General features: G+C 40.6%; 1 protein-coding gene across 1 annotated transcript in view; it reads right to left on the bottom strand.

Moving 5' to 3' along the window:
- Nucleotides 1-5,132: 5,132 nt before the first annotated feature.
- Nucleotides 5,133-23,168, bottom strand: part of ADAMTS3 (ADAM metallopeptidase with thrombospondin type 1 motif 3) — a 377,062-nt gene continuing 359,026 nt past the window's right edge. The window contains exons 18-22 of the mRNA XM_069743515.1: nucleotides 22,052-22,217; nucleotides 18,205-18,337; nucleotides 17,204-17,411; nucleotides 16,916-17,033; nucleotides 5,133-7,694 (exon numbers count right to left, since the gene is read on the bottom strand). Coding sequence (XP_069599616.1) covers nucleotides 7,117-7,694; nucleotides 16,916-17,033; nucleotides 17,204-17,411; nucleotides 18,205-18,337; nucleotides 22,052-22,217 — 1,203 coding nt within the window. The 3' untranslated portion in view covers nucleotides 5,133-7,116. The remainder of the gene's footprint in view (nucleotides 7,695-16,915; nucleotides 17,034-17,203; nucleotides 17,412-18,204; nucleotides 18,338-22,051; nucleotides 22,218-23,168) is intronic.

Here is a 23,168-nt window from a genome sequence, read left to right on the forward strand (position 1 = left end):
CTGGTCAACTTTTAACCCTTATAACTCCCTAACAAAAAAAATGATGTTTCCAAAATTGTGCTGATGTAAAGCAGACATGTGAGAAATGTTGTTTATTAACTATATTATGTGATATAACTCTCTAATTTAAAGGCATAAAAACTAAAAGTTTAAAAATTGCTAAATTTTCATAATTTCCAACAATTTTTTTCACAAATAAATGCAAGTCATATCGAAGAAGTTTTACCACTATCATGAAGTACAATATGTCATGAGAAAACAATGTCAGAATCACCAGGATCCGTTGAAGCATTTCAGAGTTATGACCTCATAAAGTGACAGTGGTCAGAATTGTAAAAATTGACCCTGTCACTTAGGTGAAAACAGGCTTTGGGGTGAAGGGGTTAAAGGATTATTTTTATTATTGATCAACAACTATGTTCTCAATCAACCTAAAAGACTCAAATATCAAAGCTTAATATTTTTGGAAGTTGGAGTGGTTTTTTCTTAGATTTGGCTATCTCAGGAGGATATCTGTTTGTGCAGGCAACTATTACTGTGCAGAATTATTAGGCAACTTAATAAAAACCAAATATATTCCCATCTCACTTATTTTCACCTCGTAAACCAATATCACTGCACAAAATTTAGAAATAAACATTTCTGACATGCAAAAACAAAACCCGCAAAAAATGGTGACCAATATAGCCACCTTTCTTTATGATGTCATTCAACAGCATTCCATCCATAGATTCTGTCAGGTGCTTGATCTGTTTACGATCAACATTGCGTGCAGCAGCCACCACAGGTTCCCAGACACTGTTCCGAGAGGTGTACTGTTTTCCCTCCCTGTAGATCCCACATTTTATGAGGGACCACAGGTTCTCTATGGGGTTCAGATCAGGTGAACAAGGGGGCCATATCATTATTTTTTCTTCTTTGAGACCTTTACTGGCCAGCCATGCCGTGGAGTAGTTGGAGGCATGTGATGGAGCATTGTCCTGCATGAAAATAATGTTTTTCTTGAACGATACTGACTTCTTCCTGTACCACTGCTTGAAGAAGTTGTCTTCCAGAAACTGGCAGTAGATCTGGGAGTTGAGCTTCACTCCATCCTCAACCCGAAAAGGTCCCATAAGTTCATCTTTGATGATACCAGCCCATACCAGTACCCCAACTCCACCTTGCTGGCATCTGAGTCGAAGTGGAGCTCTCTGCCCTTTACTGATCCAGCCTCTGGGCCATCCATCTGGCCCATCAAGAGTCACTCTCATTTCATCAGTCCATAAAACCTTTGAAAAGTCAATCTTAAGATATTTCTTGGCCCAGTCTTGATGTTTTATTTTATGTTTCTTGTTCAAAGATGGCTGTTTTTCAGCCTTCCTTACCTTCGCCATGTCCCTAAGTATCACACGCCTTGCGCTTTTTGTTATGCCAGTAAAGTTGCAGCTCTACAATATGGCAAAACTTGTTGGCAAATGTCAACTTGGCAGCTTCATGCTTGATTTTCCTCAATTCATGGGCAGTTATTTTGCGCCTTTTTTGCCCAACACACTTCTTGCGACCCTGTTGGCTATTTGCCATGAAACGCTTGATTGTTCGGTAATCACGCTTCAAAGGTTTGGCAATTTCAAGACTGCTGCATCTCTCTGCAAGACATCTCACAATTTTTCAGACTTTTCAGAGCCCGTCAATTCTCTCTTCTTACCCATTTTTCCAAAGGAAAGGAAGTTGCTTAATACTTATGCACACCTTATATAGGGTTTTGATGTCATTAGACAACACCCCTCCTCATTACAGAGATGCACATCACCTGATTTACTTAATTGGTAGTTGGCTCTCAAGCCTGAACAGCTTGGAGTAGGAAAATAGGTATAAAAAGTATCATGTGATCAAAATACAACTTGCCTAATAATTCTGCACACAGTGTAGACATGTGGTCAGCAGCTTGAACCCACAAGTGCATCACAGAATTTTACAATGTTGAACTGTGAAAATGATAATGTATATTTTTCCCACAAAAATGTTGTTTTAGCCCCAATTTTTTAATTTTTCAGAAGGATATCAGGAGAAAATGGTCCCCAAAATGTGTTGTGCAATTTTTCCTGAGTGCACTGATACCCAGTTGAAAACTACTTTTGAGGCACAGTACAAAGCTCAGAAACAAAGAAATGTCATATTAGAGTTCAGGTTTTGCTGGATTGGTTTGAGGTTGCCATGACATATAGAAAGAGCCCCTGAGATGCCACACCAACAGAAATCCCCCATGAGTGACAACATTTTACAAACTACACACCCCAGTGAATTCATCTAGAGGTGCAGTGAGCATGTTGACAGCACATGTGTCTCACGGAATTTTATACAATTGTGAAGAAAGATTAATTACATTTTTACCATTAACCCATTACTTGCCAAATTATAATTTTTGCAAGTACGGATTTTTCAGAAAAGGGCGTCCCAATATTAAATTAAAAATGAAAATAACATGATTTCCTATTTTGAAAACATTCATTTTACAAACACAACACAAAAAATTGGACCTAATTATAAAAATTCTAATATCTTAGTTGCTACAAGCTAAAGATTAGGCGTCCCAAAAAAAGGACATTGGTAGATAATGGGTTAAAATGTTGTTCTAGCTCCAAATTTTTTAATTTTCTAAGGATTAGTAGGAAAAAATGGACCTCAGTTTGTTGTGCAATTTCTCCTGAGTGCGCCAAACCCTACATGTAATTGGGAAATACTTTTCAGGCACAGTACAAAGCTCAGACGTGAAAAAGCACCATATCATAGTGCTGATTTTGCTGCTATGGTTTGCGGTTGCCATGACCAACTGGGAGAGCCCATGAGGTGCCAGAACATCAGAACCCACCATATGTGACCCCATTTTAAAACTATACCTCTCAATTAATTCATCTGGGGGTACAGTGATCAAAATGACACCGCAGGTGTTTCACAAAATTTTATACCAGTGAAGAAAAAATAATCACATTTTCACCACCAAAATTTAGTTTTAGTCCCATATTTTATATTTTCTCATTGGTAATAGGTACAAATTTGTCCCACAATTTCTGCTGAATGTGGAAATACCCCATATGTGGCTGTACAGTACTGCTTAGGCTAGTTTCACATTAGCGTTTTGCTGAGCTGTGGAAAGCTGCAGACTTCCTCTGTGAAGCCCTGCCTACGGCCACTCAGCTCCACCTACGTCCGCATGCGGCCTGCGTACCTATCTTTAAAATTAGGTACGCATGTCGTGCAGATGCCTCCGCATGCATCGTATTGACGATGCGGCTAACAGCGTCGAATGCAGCTGGTTGGAATTTCTTTCTTTCTCTGCATCGTCAAAATGACGCATGCAGAGGCCTCCGCATACAGCCGCACGACCTGCGTTCCAAATGTTAAAGATAGGTACGCTGGCCACATGTGGATGTAGGCAGAGCTGAGTGGCAGAGGTGCGGCCGTGGGCAGGGCTTCATGGAGGAAGTCCGCAGCCCTCCGTAGCTCAGCAAAATGCTAGTGTGAAACTAGCCTTAGCCATATGGCGAGACTCGGGAGGGACAGAGCGTTATTTGCCTCCTGGAGCACAGATTTTCCTAACATACTGTATGTTGCGGGCTCCATATATAGAACCCCTAAGAGCTAGAAGAGCAGAATACTCTCTCAAGTGACCCAGATTTGGAAATTAAACCCCTTTGGGAATTTATCTACAGGTTTAGTGATGATTTTGACTCCATTTTTCTTTTCCAGAAACAAGCAGCAGTGGATGTTACTGAGTGCAAATTGCAAACTGTCATGGTAGTGCCCAGTACGTTGTAGTGCCCAGTATGTTATAGGGGCCAGCTCATCCTTCTGGAGACAAAAACCTGTAAATTGCTCTATTAGCTTAAAAAATGTTTAACATGCGGATGCTAAACGTGGCTTAGGCACCCTGGAGCTCAAAAGGGAGAGAGGCATTCGGATTTAGCAGAGCAGAATTTGCTGAATTTGTTTTGGGGGGCAAGGAGCCACTTCGCTTTTCCAGAGCCTTTGTACTATCAGTATCAAGGAAGATTCCTATATTTCCGTTAACATATGACGGACCTGAGTGGCGGTTTTTTGTTGATTGAGTTGAAGCTTTTATTGGGAACATTTTGGATGAGATTTATTCTGCCCCATACGCTGAGAACTTACTTTGGGGTTTCCATCTAAATCTCTGAGTGACGAGATTGAGATGAAACCCCCGAGAGTTCCAAAGGACTACGTCTGGCCTCAGTGTTGTCCTTATTTTCAGGAGTACACAAAACTGAGGTTGACTGCGCTTTTACGCATGCCTACAAAGACAGACACTGTCAGATCATAGGACAGACAGTGTCTACTGTGTCCCCATCTGCCTCATTATAGGGAATCTTACACTCGGGGTTCCGTATGATATCACGTATTTCAGAGAGTTACACAAACTCCGATGTAAGCGCTTAGCGTAGAGCGCAAGATACATGTGAGAAGAGCGTTACTGTTTTCTTTGGGAGGCAGAATCAAAAATTTTACAGTAGGTGAAGAATTGGTTTTACTTTGCTTTTATGCCGTTTCTCATGCAGTATAAGTGATTAGATGACTTTTTTCTTCAGGTCGGTTGCGATTACAGAGATAACACATTTACCGTATATTGATTTTTTATGTTTGGCTGCCGTCAAACACTAAAATGCACTGCACCTTCATATTTTGAAAGCTAGAATTTTCCATATTTCTGCTAACAGAGTCATGTTAGGGTTTATTATTATTTAGTGATTTTTAAAACAAAATATTTTTACCATTTTTTTCTTACTTTATTACTTAGTTCCTTTATGGGACTTTCACTTTTAATACTCTGATCACTGTTACAAAGCATTTCAATGCACTAGCATTGCAATGCTTTATAAACTGTCTGTTCTGCACTTGCATACAAGCTTTTTAGACCAAATTTAATTTTATTTAACCTTTCAATACAACATTACATTAATACTGAAACATTCTTACATTTATGAGATGTAAATGAATATTTTTCCTTTTGGGTAGTAACCTACCAATACTTAGAAATAATATGAGAATGGGATAAATGCTGAATCCTCACTGCATGAATCATCACAATCTTGTGGGTTAGTCAAACAGCAAAGAGCCATAAAGTAGACAATATATTTAGTATGTTAAAAGCTTTTTATTGTGAAGTGCTCCCCAATACAACAAACAGCATCAGTAGTGTACACTTAAAAAAAAAGTCTCAAAAGAACTTTGTAGGAAATACAAGATACACAGAAGCGACATACAGCATAATGAATATTTACACCCTGACAATAATCTAAAGGAAAATTTTGACAATGTGATTGAATTTTGGGAATAAGAAACATAATTTTTGTCTGTTTGTGGCTCAGGGGTTGTCTAAATAAAATGCTAAAGTATAACTACTTTAGGGTGGCTTTCCGAAGGTCTCTTGAGAAGAAATCATGATCCTTTTGAGGCATCAAGTCAATGCACTAGAGGGGTAGCTTAAAATGCCTAAAAACTATTAACATGGGAAGGCCCAGTTGTTCAGTTAGACAATTTCATTGTATAGTCTGGTTACACGATCGTTTCATTGTGTTGTTTTTGTTGCTTGCTTTTTCATTTCTTTACAAATTTTCTAAGCCTATTTATACACTTCTTAAGTGTAACGTTTTTTTGGTTTCATTATGGACAATTTTTGGAAACAAAAAATTGTAAGTCAAATTATAACTATGTATCACAAATTGTACGTCAAATGTTAATATAGGGAGAGAAATTTAGTTGTGAACAAGGATTGTGGCCAAACGACTGGAAGTGAATTTCTGTATTTACGCAGTAGTTTACATTTAGCTTATAATCTATTAAGGACTGCCCTGCAAACCACCAACCCAATAACTATTTTATTATAGGCAGGAAAATGGCACTTGCTATGTTCAAAAATACGCAGTAAATAAAGTCTATCGAGAACATCCACTTTTAATAAATATTTTCACTTTATATTCTATATACAAGAACTTTACAGCTATATGAGAGGGTGACACTAGCTTCTTGGTGAAAAGGTGATCCTGGAGACCAGCTGCGAGTGAATTATTGCAGTCAGATGCATTGTGGTTGTGTAAGGTGAGGTGACATGTACAAATAAATATCTCTCTCCAGTCTTGGCTTATTATTCTAAAGTAATGTAAATCTATTTTCGGCACTGACTTCCAATAACTGATCTTTTTCTTTGCTTCTTCTTTCCGCTGAAGACCCGTTCATTTGAAAAAATCTCACTCAGCCTCGTCATCCGATTAGTAATACCTACTTGTCATAATATCCTCTAATTAAAGAGGAGGGTCAATGTTAGTTACTTCTATCTTCTATTGATGGACATCCAGTATACCACACAAATGGTATACAATCTGTCATCCCAGAAACATTATGTTGTTCCCACTCAGGAAATGTGTCTCTACCAATTTGACTTTGCAAATGAGAGTTTCTTTTTCCATTCCATCTCATTTCATTCCAGTATAGTATAAACAAAATTGTAATGATTCTGCAGATAATAAGTAAAGTGGTTAGAATAGACATGCTGTGCTTTGCAAGTATATCTGACTTTTCCAATAGAAACTACATGGCCCTTTAGGGTGATGGACAATGCTGCAGTCAGACCAGCAAGTCAAATAAACCACTGGATCATGAAATTGCCGATTTGAGTTTGAAGTCATGGAATGTAATAAGGCAGTTTGTAATGGCAGGCAAATATTAGCACCCAAAATCAGAGAACCAGTAAACATAACGTAGAGAAAACAAGTCACTGAAAACATAATACTGACATTGCAATATACGAACTCCGAAACAATAGTTGTGTTTGTTATACCTGACTCAGTGAGGGTGGGAAATAGTCTCTGGAAAAGAACACAAAAACTAATGTGCAAAACAGGTTTATGGGACCATTCAACAAAAGTCCACAATGGCCAGTAACATTCGGCAGATCTTCTCTTGGATGGGAATCTTTGGTGTTTTCCTTCAATATCTTCAAGTTAAACAGAAAGCAAATGGTTGGAAAACTAAATGAGTCAAGAAGTGAACCAGCACTTTGCAGTTGTTTTATAAAGCAGAATTCACTAATATGTCCTTTTGTTCCAGTCCCTTAATATTTCATCTTTCTATTGAGGAAGGCTGCAAAGATCGTCTTCTGTCAAAAGATTTTTCATTTTTCCTTGAGTTTCGTAGTGAAGAATGAGTACCAGTGGAATGCACGTTAGTAGCTCCTAATGGCATGTCTGCTTCTGGAGGAGACTTATGCACTTGGATGTTACTGCTGCGCGTTGCTGGAGGTGGTGAAACAGCTAAAAGCTTAGGAGTTTTGCTTGCTGCTAGGTGGGATCTTCTCAATGTGGAGTCTGATGCCTTTGGTTTATTTTCTTGAGGAGACACAATACCAAGATCTGCGTTATTTTCAATGGAGGAAAGAATGCTCAAAATACTTTTTGTTTCGGAATCAGTTTCCTCAGTACCAGGTGCTAAAGATGCTGGAATCATTCCAGCCCTCGACAAGCTGGGATCATAGGTGAGTTCATCTTCAGTTTCAGCTGCTTCAGTGAGGAATGGAGGTGACTGGGTGCTACGTTTGCTACAGGATTCACAGCAAAGTTTGTTGTACCCAGGTATCGAGCAGTACCGTGCAAGCACTTCCATTTGACAGAATATAGACTTGTCTCCTAGACATGGTTCATCTGAAAGGCAACAAGACAACATTTAGTGACACAGACCTTAAATGATGGGTTCTAACTATTATCTAAATGAGTTTTTTGTTTTAGAAAAACAATTTTCATATATTAAAATATAAAATTTGGGGTTAATATAAGGAATTCCCCACTACAGCACTTTCATCTATTAACTAGAGTAGGGAGTCTATAGAAGAGGGTTCAACATTTTCGAGGACTTCGTATTTATGACTTTTAAAAGTTGCAAAATTATGACTTGGAGTACGGCAAAAATTTTGCAACTTTTGGCATTTTTACAACAGCTTTTCCCAGCTCAGCCAGAATTAACAGGACAGGGGCACATTGGGGGCATGATGTCACAGCTTGTCTAATTGATGATGAGCTGGTGTACGTCGGAGACTATAATAAAATTTCTGGCATGGTGCACGCAAGTGCACACCCCTTCATTAATCAGGACTTTTTGACAAGTGGCATGCATCACCGTGTGCCACTCCATACATTTGGAGTAAAATGTCTGGCATAAGAACTCTGAATGAATCAAGAGCGTCTGACTCCATCATGCTCCGAGTCATGATTAATCGGGCCTTTGGGCCCAACTGATTACAGCATTTGCACTTTTTTTTTGGGGGGGGTCGTATTCTTGGTGTTTTGTGCCTTTTAGGCTATGTGCACACGTTGCGGATTTTACTGCGGATCCACAGCAGATTTGCCGTTGCGGATCTGCAGCTGTTTTCCATGCTTTGTACAGTACCATGTAAACGTATGGAAAACAAAATCCACAGTGCACATACTGTGGAAAAAAACGCGTGGAGAAACGGAGCGGTGTTTTTTCCACAGCATGTCAATTCTTTGTGCGGATTCTGCAGTGGTTTACACCTGCTCCTCAATAACAATCCGCAGGTGTAAAACCGCAAGTGGAATCTGCACAAAAACCGCAGGAAATCCGCTATAAATCCGCGGGTAATCCGCAGTGCGGTTTACCTAAGGATTTTGCAAAAACAGTGTGGAAAAATCCGCACACCAATTCGCAACGTGTGCACATACCCTTATTGTTTGCACAAAATTCATCTTTTCATTTGCGCCTTTTTTGAAGTCTACATTATATGCATTTGCCTGTTTGTTTTTTTAATTTTCACCATTGTGGATGGCATTTAGGTTTTCCAGATTTTTTCATATGATTCATCATTTGCAACTTTTGGGGTGACATTTCTCTTTGTGGAAAGTGACATGTCAAGCATACCGAGGTGAGGAGACATTTAAGCCGCAAAGCTCCTCTGGGAAATATGCAAATTATCTCTTCAGAAAGGAAGAGGACTAGAACTCTAGTGATAACTATAGAAAGTAGCAATCCTAAATATCAGTATCGACTCGCCTACGAGCCTTGTCACATGACTTAGAATATAACCCAAAATCTCAATTGGCAGACACTGTGTTTTGGAGTACTGCCCCTCATAAGTACAAAGTGTGAGATGTGGTTTGGCTGGGTGAAAGGTGTCTGACTGGGATCCAAAGGGTAAGGTTTCTCCTTGCGGAGAGTGATATATCAAGCATACCGAGATGAGGAGACTTTTAAGCTGCAATGCTCCTCTGGGAAATATGCAAACTGTCTCTCCAGAGAGGAAGAGGACTAGAACTCTAGTGCCACAATATTAACTTTTAGGATTGCTACTTCCTATAGGTGGGATTAGAGTACTAGTTCTCTTCCTCTCTGAAGAGACAATTTATGTATACCAGAAATTTTTGAGACATTTTGAAAAAAAAGTAGGTTTTTGCTCCGAAAACTTGCAAAAATGGTTAATGAAAAAGACCATTTTTGTCTTTTACACAATATTCATGAACCGTATTTGACACACTTCGAAAATTAGAGAACATGTCTGCTCAGCCAATGACTGGACATTTGCATTGACCAGCCTTGACAAGTGATTGGCTGAACATTCTGGTGTGTCAAAATGTCATCGGAAAGTAGAGTCCAGGAGGATAGGAAAGACAACATCAAGGTAGCTGGGAGATGGGTGTAGGTGAGTAACTCTTAGGTCTTTTTAACTGGTCTAAATAATTTTTAGAACAAAAATGAATATATAGTTAGAAGCACTCTACTAAAACACAAACTAACCTTCCTGTTGGCTAGTAGTTAGTTCTCATCGGCTTCTAGGACTTGTGATTTCTTCAGCTGTTTAGTTCACTGCGGTTAAGCAGTAACAACAAGAGTCCTATGTAGTGCATATTTTTTGCAAAGGTCAATCCCATGTAATCATTTATGCTATATAACTACATTGTTACTGCACTGGCGAAGACAATGCCAGTTTAATAGTCCTGTAATGAGCAGCCCTCTATGAACTGCAGCACTACAGAAGGCATTAAGAGTGACTGATGTACAGTGTAGGAATATTATTTTCTGATAAAACACAGCTCTTCTCCATTATTTAGTGCACTAGGAATTCTACGCCTTGTTAGCAAGAACAAGACAACATGTGACTTCACTGCCATCTAGGGGTTTCTTCTAATACAGCAAGTATATTTGTCTCCAGTATACTATGTATGAAAGTAAAAAAAGGGTTTATACCAAGTATATAAGTTGACCCCTATACACAGTAGAGGCCGGGATATTTAACCTGTGGCTCAGGATCCACATGTGGCTTGTAGACCCATGATGTGAGGCTCTCGGCTGTCTGCTAGCTTGGTGCATTAACGAACGGTTGTAAAGAGCAGCTCTCCAGATAATGACTTTTTCGAGTAGTCCAATTAGACGAACAGATCTGACTTCACATATTCTGGCCGCAAGGTGGAGAGATAAAATAAGTTCTCAGCTGCAGATAGAATGATAATACCAGATTATGAAGGGAATTGAGGCTCGGTACCATCGAGTGGTGGGAGTGTTGGATGTGAGAATACCAAATGGGGATAAAGTGGGAACACCTTGATGCAAGTACACTGCCTTGATGTTATTTCCGTGGTTAAGCTGTGGCTGTCATTATGCCAATAATGGGGGCTCTGGGTGACACTACTGTGCAGAAGCCAGGATGTGAATGTCACTATTGGAGGGGAGGTGGTCTCTGGATGTGGCTCATGACCCTCTCATGAGTTGAATGTGACTATCAAGGTAAGAAAATTTGAAGCTTGTAGAGAGAAAATATCCAGCTCCCACAGAAAAAATATTTTTTTCTATAAAAACATTATTTTATTGCTATGCTTTTAAAGTAAAAGGCTAAAAATCTGAAACACTTATCCTACATGTGTAGAGCGTTCAACGCTCTTTTAAAAATAGAGCCGTCAGGAAAAAGTTCCTTCAATCTGTTGAACGTGTATGGTGCAGTAATGGTTGGAACTTAGCAACAGAACCTGCACCATTCAGAGTGGAATCTGGCTTGTAACCTGACTCTATTGACAGTCAGAATTTGATATAACTTCTATCCCAATGCATTAGATGCCCCGGGTGAGGGATTGTGTTTGTAGAATAATCTGTGATTTTCTTTAATACCATTTTGAGGTATTTCTTAATCAGTATGTAGCGGAGGCAAAATGAAAAAACAGCAATTTTTGTATGGTATTATGGGAATACAATTGGTTAATGCTTCAAATTTTTAACCGCTACATCTACAAGGTCAGAGCAGCATTTCCCTTTGGCCGGTGTCACACTTGCAACTGCAATGCGAGAAACTTGCGCGAGTCTCTCGCCTCAATACCCGGCACTGCCGCCGGAACTCAGGACCGAAGTTTGCCACTGCATGTATTTATGTATTCTATGCAGCTGAACGCTCCGTTCCGAGTGTCGGTGCAGTGCCAGGTATTGAGGCGAAAGACTCCCGCGAGTTTCTCGCATTGCAGTTACAAGTGTGACACCGGCCTTTGGCAACATTCCAGGTACCATTCAGACCCCAGCATCTAGCTAGGAACTTGTATACTCATGTGTCATAATACAGAAAACTCATCAGTGGCTCAGTTTACTGCATTGAGAACATGTATTAATAAATAAACTTAACAAGGCAACTGTTCCTCAGCGAGGATCAGCAGCACACAGATACTCTCTCTTCTTTCATGCAAGCTTTTTCACACCAAATTGGTCCCACAGTGAGTCATGAACCAGATGACTACAGTGTGTTGCTAAATGAATTACTTGAACAGTATAAATGCAAAAAAAAAAGATTTTGCGGGCAACTTGTCCAATATCAATCCCTACATATAACTAAAAGTTAAGTCTCTTAGAAGGTGGGGACAGGTAAGTAAATAATGAAAATTGATGTCATAAAGGCTAAAAATGTATGTAACTATTAAAAAAAGGAGTCAAAACTTATTGATGCATATACGTACAACATATACGTATCAACAAACCTGGGAAACACACATTCGCCAGAAGACTCGCTACACTCATCAGGAGGGCGTTAAACTAGAAGAAGAGGGGACGGGAAGAAAAACATTAGACTTGAACAAAGAAGATCCAGGAAAACATACTCAGAAGGGAGGTAAGAACATTTCTAAAACAATCCACAGCGAGGAGATTGGAACAAAACAAAATCCTCTAAACTGCATGCTCGCAAACGCCAGAAGCCTGACAAACAAGATGGAAGAACTAGAAGCAGAAATATCTACAGGTAACTTTGACATAGTGGGAATAACCGAGACATGGTTAGATGAAAGCTATGACTGGGCAGTTAACTTACAGGGTTACAGTCTGTTTAGAAAGGATCGTACAAATCGGAGAGGAGGAGGGGTTTGTCTCTATGTAAAGTCTTGTCTAAAGTCCACTTTAAGGGAGGATATTAGCGAAGGAAATGAGGATGTCAAGAAACAATGAAAACCCTATATTAAGGGTCACCAGTCTAACCCAAGAAGAGGTGCGAAACCGGCTAAATAAGATTAAAATAGATAAATCTCCGGGTCCGGATGGCATACACCCACGAGTACTAAGAGAACTAAGCAATGTAATAGATAAACCATTATTTCTTATTTTTAGGGACTCTATAGCGACAGGGTCTGTTCCGCAGGATTGGCGCATAGCAAATGTGGTGCCAATATTCAAAAAGGGCTCTAAAAGTGAACCTGGAAATTATAGGCCAGTAAGTCTAACCTCTATTGTTGGTAAAATATTTGAAGGGTTTCTGAGGGATGTTATTCTGGATTATCTCAATGAGAATAACTGTTTAACTCCATATCAGCATGGGTTTATGAGAAATCGCTCCTGTCAAACCAATCTAATCAGTTTTTATGAAGAGGTAAGCTATAGGCTGGACTACGGTGAGTCATTGGACGTGATATATCTCGATTTTTCCAAAGCGTTTGATACCGTGCCGCAAAAGAGGTTGGTACACAAAATGAGAATGCTTGGTCTGGGGGAAATTGTGTGTAAATGGGTTAGTAACTGGCTTAGTGATAGAAAGCAGAGGGTGGTTATAAATGGTATAGTCTCTAACTGGGTCGCTGTGACCAGTGGGGTACCGCAGGGGTCAGTATTGGGACCTGTTCTCTTCAACATATTCATTAATGATCTGGTCGAAGGTTTACACAGTAAAATATCGATATTTGCAGATGATACAAAACTATGTAAAGCAGTTAATACAAGAGAAGATAGTATTCTGCTACAGATGGATCTGGATAAGTTGGAAACTTGGGCTGAAAGGTGGCAGATGAGGTTTAACAATGATAAATGTAAGGTTATACACATGGGAAGAAGGAATCAATGTCACCATTACACACTGAATGGGAAACCACTGGGTAAATCTGACAGGGAGAAGGACTTGGGGATCCTAGTTAATGATAAACTTACCTGGAGCAGCCAGTGCCAGGCAGCAGCTGCCAAGGCAAACAGGATCATGGGGTGCATTAAAAGAGGTCTGGATACACATGATGAGAGCATTATACTGCCTTTGTACAAATCCCTAGTTAGACCGCACATGGAGTACTGTGTCCAGTTTTGGGCACCGGTGCTCAGGAAGGATATAATGGAACTAGAGAGAGTACAAAGGAGGGCAACAAAATTAATAAAGGGGATGGGAGAACTACAATACCCAGATAGATTAGCGAAATTAGGATTATTTAGTCTAGAAAAAAGACGACTGAGGGGCGATCTAATAACCATGTATAAGTATATAAGGGGACAATACAAATATCTCGCTGAGGATCTGTTTATACCAAGGAAGGTGACGGGCACAAGGGGGCATTCTTTGCGTCTGGAGGAGAGAAGGTTTTTCCACCAACATAGAAGAGGATTCTTTACTGTTAGGGCAGTGAGAATCTGGAATTGCTTGCCTGAGGAGGTGGTGATGGCGAACTCAGTCGAGGGGTTCAAGAGAGGCCTGGATGTCTTCCTGGAGCAGAACAATATTGTATCATACAATTAGGTTCTGTAGAAGGACGTAGATCTGGGGATTTATTATGATGGAATATAGGCTGAACTGGATGGACAAATGTCTTTTTTCAGCCTTACTAACTATGTTACTATGTTACTATGTTACGTAGACGTGCCAATTTTTGCAAGTCAATACATCTTAAATACTGATCGACTATATAAGAATTTATTTATTTACTGGACTGATTACACCAGGGCTGTGGAGTCTCAGTAGGAGTTGTGGAGTCGGTGTCCATTTTGGTCAAGTCGGAGTTGGTATAAAATGGACAGACTCCGACTCCTAAAATAAATTGGTACAGTATACAATGCAGGATGTGCTGTAAATGTTTTCATAATAATTTGGGAAAGTTATGAAATGTCCTATAAATGTCTGTTCTGTTCCTGATCTAAGGGTCTCGGCTTTTAATTGAGATGAATCTGTGTTGCACTTTATGTACATGCTCAGTAGTGAGGCCTTGCTGTGGAGTTGGAGTAGGAAGTCAGGGAAATTTAGGAGTCGGAGGTTTAGCTTATTGACTCCACAGCCTGCTTTACACTAGCCAAGGAACAATGATGGGGACGATCATTGATACTATCTGTAACAACTCTGCTGGCATCACGGCATGGCCTCTCATCTCTCACACTATCTTACCCACTGCTCGAGGTCATGTTGTGGATTCTGTTTCTTGCCAGTTCCATATTCTGTGCCTCTGCTCTCTGCATGCTTCCTGGCTGTGTGCATAAGGGGGGGGGGGGGGGCGCCTGAACTCTCTGGTTCTTATAGGAATCAGGTGCACCTGTCTAATCTGCTCCTGACCAATTACCAAGAGGCCTCCAGTATTTAGAGCAGCTCCACCCAGTGGACTGGGCCTATGCAATGTGTTTACTCAGTTAGTGTTTTGCTTCTGAGCTGCCAGGCTTTGCTCTGTGTTCCTCCTTCTCTGGAGGCTCTACTCTTAGCTTTGCCTTGTATCTTGTTGGTCTTCCCTCCAGGAGGCTGTATATCCTGGTCTCAGTGTATGTGTCCTTTCTTTGCCTTGTTTTGTCTGTCCGCCCTCCAGGAGGCAGAATATCTTGGTCCCTGTGTCTTTGTTCTTATACCTTGTCTTGTTCCATTACTTTGTCTGAACTTTGTCCTACCTCTGTGTCCTTGTCTGTGGTTTCTTTCCTGCAGTGCCTTTCTGCTCTGCTCTCGGCTCCACACTCTGCGACCTTGCTCTGCTCTTGTCTCTACACCCTGTGCCTTTGCTCTGCACTTTGTGTCTTCACTCTGCTCTTGGCTCTGCACTCTGTGCCTTCACTCTGTTCTTGGCTCTGTACTCTGTGGTTCCACCCTTGTCTCTCTGTGGCTTTGCCTCTGCTCTGCACTCCTGCTGTTCTGCTCCGTTCTACTCTGCTCCGCTCCTGCTGCTGCAGAAATCTCTTCCTGCAGCTCCCCTCCGCATTCCTTGCGGTTCCGATCTGCCTAGCTTCTGTTGCGCTCTATCTCTTGCTGCTCTACCGCTCCTATCTGCAGCCTTGCGGTTCTCTTCCTGTGTGAACAAGTCCCAACCTGTTCCTTCATACTCTTTTCCTTCTGGCTTGTTTCCGTACCTGCATCTCCTGTGTGAACAAGTCCCAACCTGATACTTCATACTTCATTCCTTCCTCCTTGTTTCCTTACCTGCACCTTCTGTGTGGACAGGTCTCTACCTGTTCCATCATACACCACACCTTCCAGCCCTGTGTCTCTGCCGTACCTGCCAGCCCTGTGTCTCTGCCGTACCTGCCAACCCTGTGTCTCTGCCGTACCTGCCAGCCCTGTGTCTCTGCCATACCTGCCAGCCCTGTGTCTCTGCCATACCTGCCAGCCCTGTGTCTCTGCCGTACCTGCCATCCCTGTGTCTCTGCCGTACCTGCTAGCCCTGTGTCTCTACCAGCCCTGTGTCTCTGCCGTGTCTGCCAGCCTTGTGTCTCTGCCATGCCAGCCAGCCTTGTGTCTCTGCCGTGCCTGCCAGCCTTGTGTCATTGCCATTCCTGCCATCCCTGTGTCTCCGCCAGCCCTGTGTCTCAGCCATGCCAGCCTACTGCCATCTGCTAGTCCTGCCTGATGACCGCACCTGTCCTAGTGTTCCTGTTCTCCAAGTGGGATCAGCAGCCACAGCCAGACACCACCCTGGAGTAGCACCTGGCAGCTGCCACACAAGCCTGACCTCACCATCAGAGGTTCCAGTAAAGACCAAGGCAGCTGTCATAGTCACGCCCCTTCCAGGGTAGTCTGGTCTGTGGCACAGTGGGGCCACAAACCCCCTGAGTTCACGCCCACCAGTCAGGGCGTGAGCGTGACACTATCGTTCTGATCCCATATGTATAGTATCATGTTTCCGTCAGCACATCTTCTGATTATGTGGGGTGATATGTTATGGATAACAATTATTTTTTTTGCTGAGAAAAAAGATCTGATCACTAGATGAATTAACTATTTGCAAACTCGTTGGGTGACTGCCGGCGCATTTACAAGAGTGGCTAATCGGGAACACCCATTCGCTGATTATCCACTTGTCTAAATCCTCCATAACTCTTGCTCATATTACCTATGAGATTCAAATATTTCCATACTTGCGCCCTTGAGTAAGAACGTAGGTCTCTGAAATGCATGGGATGGCGATAGGGGGAACTGGATTTTCAATGTGCATGAAATATACTAGACCATTTGTATGAACTCGTCCCTGCAGTAATTTAATTTTTAACATGCAAGTTTGGTCCACCTGAGTCTCTCATCTTCACGCAGAGTTCTTAGTCCACAGAAAATAACTGGTGAGCTGACAGCTACTTTTGCTTGTTGTATATCTCTTTTGATATGCTGAACTTGGAATAGCAACTTTGATCTTGTTAAAAGAAATTATGTTTCTTAAAAAGCAGTACATACCATGGCAACGTGTTAGCTGGCATTCCCTTGTAGAATCAGGTTTTTCACCATCACACTGGTCACCCACTCGACATAGGACTTGTCTGACCTCGATTCCTTCACCGCAAGTCACAGAGCACTGCATTGGATGAAGAGATTAGAATCGCTAATACTAGTAATACTAATAATGTTCATGTGTAAGAACCAGAGACTACAGTCCTCAAAATTCATCAGCTGATAACACAGCAATACATCTGACTCTACTGGCAGAGTACCGGATCAATTTTATGATATTACACTGGCACTGACCTCAGACCATGCACCTGTCTTCCACTGTGCTGGGCAGGCAGCTTTATTGCATGATCTTCTACTTTCAGGACGCTCTCCAGTACAATATTTGCTGTGCACCGACCGGTTTGTTCCATCGTGGAGAGGCTGAATGCATCGAACTACTCGAATTTGATAGCCAGAACTTCCACAGCTTTTGGTGCAGTGTTCCCATTCATCTGCCACCCAGCTAGAGAAGAGTAAAGCGTTATTGTGGATGTATATTTGAAGAGACAATCATCAAAAGGACTACAATAAGTCAATGTCTCCTCCCAGTGTCTATAGACGCCCAGCTTAACAACTCCGTCCTCTAAGATGGAAGGCATTTTAACATCTTAGACTAAAGTTATTGAATTTTCACACATACAGTATATTCAGTATGTGCTGTAGAAATTATACTGTACAACAGTTTGTAAGATATATTTTGCTCATTGTTGACATGTGGCGCTGCCACATACACACCACGACTAATATGCGTGAGGTCCAGTCCTATATACTGTAGTAGTACACTTGTTTAAGGGCCCGCAGCGGGACTATTTATGTGTAACCATTCTTTACAATTGTGGTTAATTGAACCTGTAACCTCAGGTCGTAGACTTTAGGTGTGGTATATGGTGCCTGTTACCTATGTCCGCTATTCACATAGTTACCCTATAATGACTGGAATTTTGTACTTCATTTGAATATTTTAATTGTTATGATAATTAATAAATGCTGTTATTTTTATATACCTTAATGTCAGCTTTGTGACTCCTTTTTCGGATTATATATGTATTGCTTGGGAGTTTTTTCTGTCCGTCCTTTGACTCATATGTGGCTCCGTTCTTATTATTCATTGTTGACATGAGTAGACTTTCACATACATTGTACTTCATGAAAACACTATTCCGGGGGTCAGCAATTTTTTGTGCCCCAGGATGTTCACCCTATCTAGTCTATAACAAAAATTTACGGTTTTGGCTTATAAGTTACTGAACACTCACACAGGCTGTGTACACTCCTGTAAGTTGCACATCCGACGGATAGGCTTAGGCTTCTTGTTAGCTTCACAGAAACTGCGGTGAACCATTTTATTATCGCTTTTCCTTCGACAGCCATATTTTGTGTATTGGAAACCTCGAAAATAAAAATGTATTGAATACTATTATTATTATTTATTATTATAATTAAATTAATAATTATAATTAGAATAGTAACATTATAAAAAATATAAGTCATTAATAATTAATGCATTCTAAACTAATAGAACAGAATAAAAACTTTACTGCTGTATACAGTATAGAAATTAGATATACAAGATTTATAATGTTGGGTTATTTTATTAGGTGATGCCAAATACTAGGTTAATGTAAGAATAAAGGTCTAGAATAAACAGTTGCAATACTTATAATATTCCAATAAAGAAGTCATTTTAAAAAATTGTCCAAAACCATGTATGGACATTGAGAAAAGTAAGAGGATATTGAGTGCCAGAATGCATAGTCTACTCGACTAGAGGCTCATTTTTCGTAAATGAGTGCCATGTACAGCACTCGTGTCTATGATAGCTGTCTATGGGGTAGTTCACATGTCTGATTCTTTCTTTGAACTGAGTGGTCTTCACAAAATCACGTAGACTTGCCCGATATTGATCTGAGCATTGGCTCAAATTTGCCAATGCAAGTCTATGGGGCCATGGAAAAAATCAGACAGTACTAAGATGCCATCTGTGTGCTGGGAGTTTTTTATGGACCATTTAATACGAGAAGGTGTTTAGAAACCTCCATTAGTTAATTTTTCATCCAAGAAAAACTGATGAAACTCTAACCAAACTCTGATGGTAAAAACACACTGATCAAACTCTTATGAAACACTGATAAGAAGCACTAATGGATCTCGGGGCGATTTTTCCATATGAGAAAAATCACTGATGTCTGAACAAGGCCCAAGAAAATCTTGTGGTGTGAAAGTTCTGTACCAGAAATTTCTACAACAAGTTTGCTGTCAGAGAACCTACATTTAAAGCCATTATTAGAAATGGCAGTGTTCGGTTTGTGTACCAATGTAACAAACTCTTGACTGCTTCATATTTTAGGATTTTACAATAGAGAGGAACATTTAGGATTTTATATTTAGCAAAGTGAGAGAATTGAATATTGGCTCAAATGTCTGAAACATAAAAAAAAATCTGACATTCTCTAAATTTAAACAAATATATGAAATGATTTACGTCTATATCCCTTAAAAAATAATAATTAAAAGAAGCCAAGTGCACGTAGTCCATACAGGGTGCTATGATACATGTTCTTCCCTTGCACAGAGCCACGTGTGCTGTTGGCCAGGCTGAGTCAGGTGCTGCGAATATGGAAATGTTCTACTGGTGAAAACCTCCATTCCTGCAGAAATTAATGGTGCATGTCATTTGGAATATCAGAGACGAAAGTCGAGGCATACATACAGTACAGAGCAAAAGTTTGGACACACCTTCTCATTTAAAGATTTTTCTATATTTTCATGACTATGAAAATTGTAAATTAACACTGAAGGCATCAACACTATGAATTAACACATGTGCAATTATATACTTAACAAAAAAGTGTGAAACAACTGAAAATATGTCTTATATTCTAGGTTCTTCAAAGTAGCCACCTTTTGCTTTGATGACTGTTTTGCACACTCTTGGCATTCTCTTGATGAGCTTCAAGAGGTAGTCACTTCACAGGTGAGCCCGGTGAGGTTGAATAAGTGGGATTTCTTGCCTTATAAATGGGGTTGGGACTCTCAGTTGTGTTGAGCAGAAGTCTGGTGGATACACAGCTGATAGTCCTACTGAATAGACTGTTAGAATTTGTATTATGGCAAGAAAAAAGCAGCTAAGTAAAGAAAAACGAGTGGCCATCAGTCTGAAAAATTGGGAAAACTTTGAAAGTGTCCCCAAGTCCAGTTGCAAAAACCATCAAGCGCTACAAAGAAACTGGCTCACATGAGGACCGCCCCAGGAATGGAAGACCAAGAGTCACCTCTGCTTCTGAGGATATGTTTATTCGAGTTACCAGCCTCAGAAGTCGCAGGTTAACAGCAGCTCAGATTAGAGGCCAGGTCAATGCCACACAGAGTTCTAGCAGCAGACACATCTCTACAACAACTGTTAAGAGGAAAAATCTTTAAATGAGATGGTGTGTCCCAACTTTTGGTCTGTACTGTACATATAGTAAGGTCCTATGCACCATTGTATGGGTGCCATGGTATAAACTGAAGCTAATATTACATAATATGGAAGTGTGCAATAACCAATTGCGGTGCATATTGAGCTTACAATATACTGACTTTATGGGATTGTCCCATGTGGAGAATTCCTATTAAGATTAAAGACAGATAACCAGCTGATTAATATCCATTCAGCCAATCTCACTTAAGGCAATCAGCAATTGCCTCAAACTACGGTAATCATAAAACTGTTCATTCTCCCTTCAGTATGTGCTCAAATGTATGGGCAAAAATGTAATACATGGGTAGACGGTGTTGCCAGAGTGGGGGATGCTCTTTTCAGATGCTCTTCGTTTTGTCACTCAAGTGTTCCCTTTTTATCTATAATTCCCAGAAAGGAACTCTGAATGGAACAACACTAGTGTTGATTGAGCAGTGAAATGCTTGACTGCTTGATAAAAATAATCTCTTTATTTATATAGCGCCATCATATTCCGCAGCGTTTTACAGTTTTTTGCACATATTATCATCGCTGTCCCGGATGGGGCTCACAATCGAAATCCAATCAGTATGTCTTTGGAATGTGGGAGGAAACCGTAGTACCCGGAGGAAACCCATGCAAACACGGGAAAAACATACAAACTCCTTGCAGATGTTGTCCTTGGTGGGATTTCAACCCAGGACTCCGGCGCTGCAAGATACTAGAACGTTGGACGTTCTCGACTCGAGTAGCGATCATAATGGAAGTGAATGGCAAACTTGAGCATTTTTCCAATGGATGTAAATATTCTCTCTCTCTGCACCCATTCAGATAATGTACTTACAGGGATCCTACCTCTCGAGCATCATGTGATACTTGGCACTGCTCGCTACTCAAGTGAGCACCCCGATGCTCGATCGAGTATCGAGCAGTGCTGAGCATGCTCGACCATCACTAGATAACACATTAAAGTGATCTGTTTCCTCTGCTGTATACCAATGATGAGCTCCAAATGTATAGTAAGTGTTAATAGCTGTGTTCACTCAGTATACAGTTCAGTGAATGGCAGTATACACTTTTGGTCATCAATATCACATCGGTGCAGGTCCAACACCCAGCAATACTATTGATCCCCAGTTGTTTCCATCACACTGCCTAAGAGCTATTTCAGGGTACTGCAGCTCAATTCCAATTCAAGTGAATGCAAGATCAGTTGTAGTAACAAGGAGCAATCCCTAAATCGTGTGTGCTGCCTAGCAGTTCCAGCTCTGTGTGCTGCTTTCATCTGGCCACCACTGGCTCAAATAATATCACATCGGTAAGGGTCGCGGTCATCAATATGCTCAATCAGGGGTTGTCCAGTTAATGAAAAATGATGGTCTCTCTAAATATTAGATCAATGGAGATCTAAATTTCATTCCCCTGCATATTGGCTGCTTGAAGAAGCCTCAATACATCACTTGATTGGGACAAAGCTGTAATACCAAGCACTGCATCCATTAACACTACAGAAGGGCAGCGGCCCACTTCAAATAGCTGATCTGCAGAAGTGCCAAGAGTCAGCTCCCCGCCAATAAAATATTGCTGACCTATCTCAAGGAGAGACCATCATTTTTGAAGAACTGGAAAACTCTTAAATGGCAGCTTTTCCATACAGCACTTACCTCCACCACAGGGTTTGGAACATGGAGACCAACTTTTTAACGCCCACTCGTAAGTATCAAGTTCTTCCTGCAGAACGTTGTTATTGTTTATTGAAGGCAAAGAGTCTTCATGAATTATGTATTTATATGTCAGGCTGGATTTTGTGTCATTCTCTTGAGGTATAACCTTTAGGAGGCATAACACGGAGACAGTGTTACATTTTTGTACAAAACACCATGAAATGCTGTGTTCTGACAGGGCAAAGGAATCAGGACATTTTGCATAAGAAAAACAAAACTGTGACTTTTCCTGGTGTTTTAGTTCAATAATATTAATGTGGTCTTGACTGTTAATGAACTGAAGAAACAGATCATTAGATCCATCGTTTTATGTTCGCCTTTCAGAGCTCTTGGCAGTCAATAAACATTTAAGAAAAATAAATCAGACAAATGCTAGCGGATGGGATTTTCATTTTACATGTTGAGTGTTTGTCCCACTCTATGGCATTTATTGTGCATGCAATAAAGGGAACTTGAGCATAACAAGTTAAATGAGCAGCTTTATGTTTTATCATCAGATGTGTTAAAAATGGTTACAATCTAAACATCATGAAAAAAAATACACCACACAAATCCCATAATTAAACTTGTGCACTTTTATCCCTACACCACAATCTCTTTTGAGAGATAAGGCCTCTTTCACACTTCAGTCTTTGAGCTCCCTTCACAATCAGTCATAGTAACATAGTAACATAGTTAGTAAGGCCGAAAAAAGACATTTGTCCATCCAGTTCAGCCTATATTCCATCATAATAAATCCCCAGATCTACGTCCTTCTACAGAACCTAATAATTGTATGTTACAATATTGTTCAGCTCCAGGAAGACATCCAGGTCTCTCTTGAACCCCTCGACTGAGTTGGTGATCACCACCTCCTCAGGCAAGCAATTCCAGATTCTCACTGCCCTAACAGTAAAGAATCCTCTTCTATGTTGGTGGAAAAACCTTCTATCCTCCAGACGCAAAGAATGCCCCCTTGTGCCCGTCACCTTCCTTGGTATAAACAGATCCTCAGCGAGATATTTGTATTGTCCCCTTATATACTTATACATGGTTATTAGATCGCCCCTCAGTCGTC

The sequence above is a fragment of the Ranitomeya imitator genome, chromosome 1 (assembly GCF_032444005.1).
Source record: "Ranitomeya imitator isolate aRanImi1 chromosome 1, aRanImi1.pri, whole genome shotgun sequence".
Taxonomy (NCBI): Eukaryota; Metazoa; Chordata; class Amphibia; order Anura; family Dendrobatidae; genus Ranitomeya; species Ranitomeya imitator.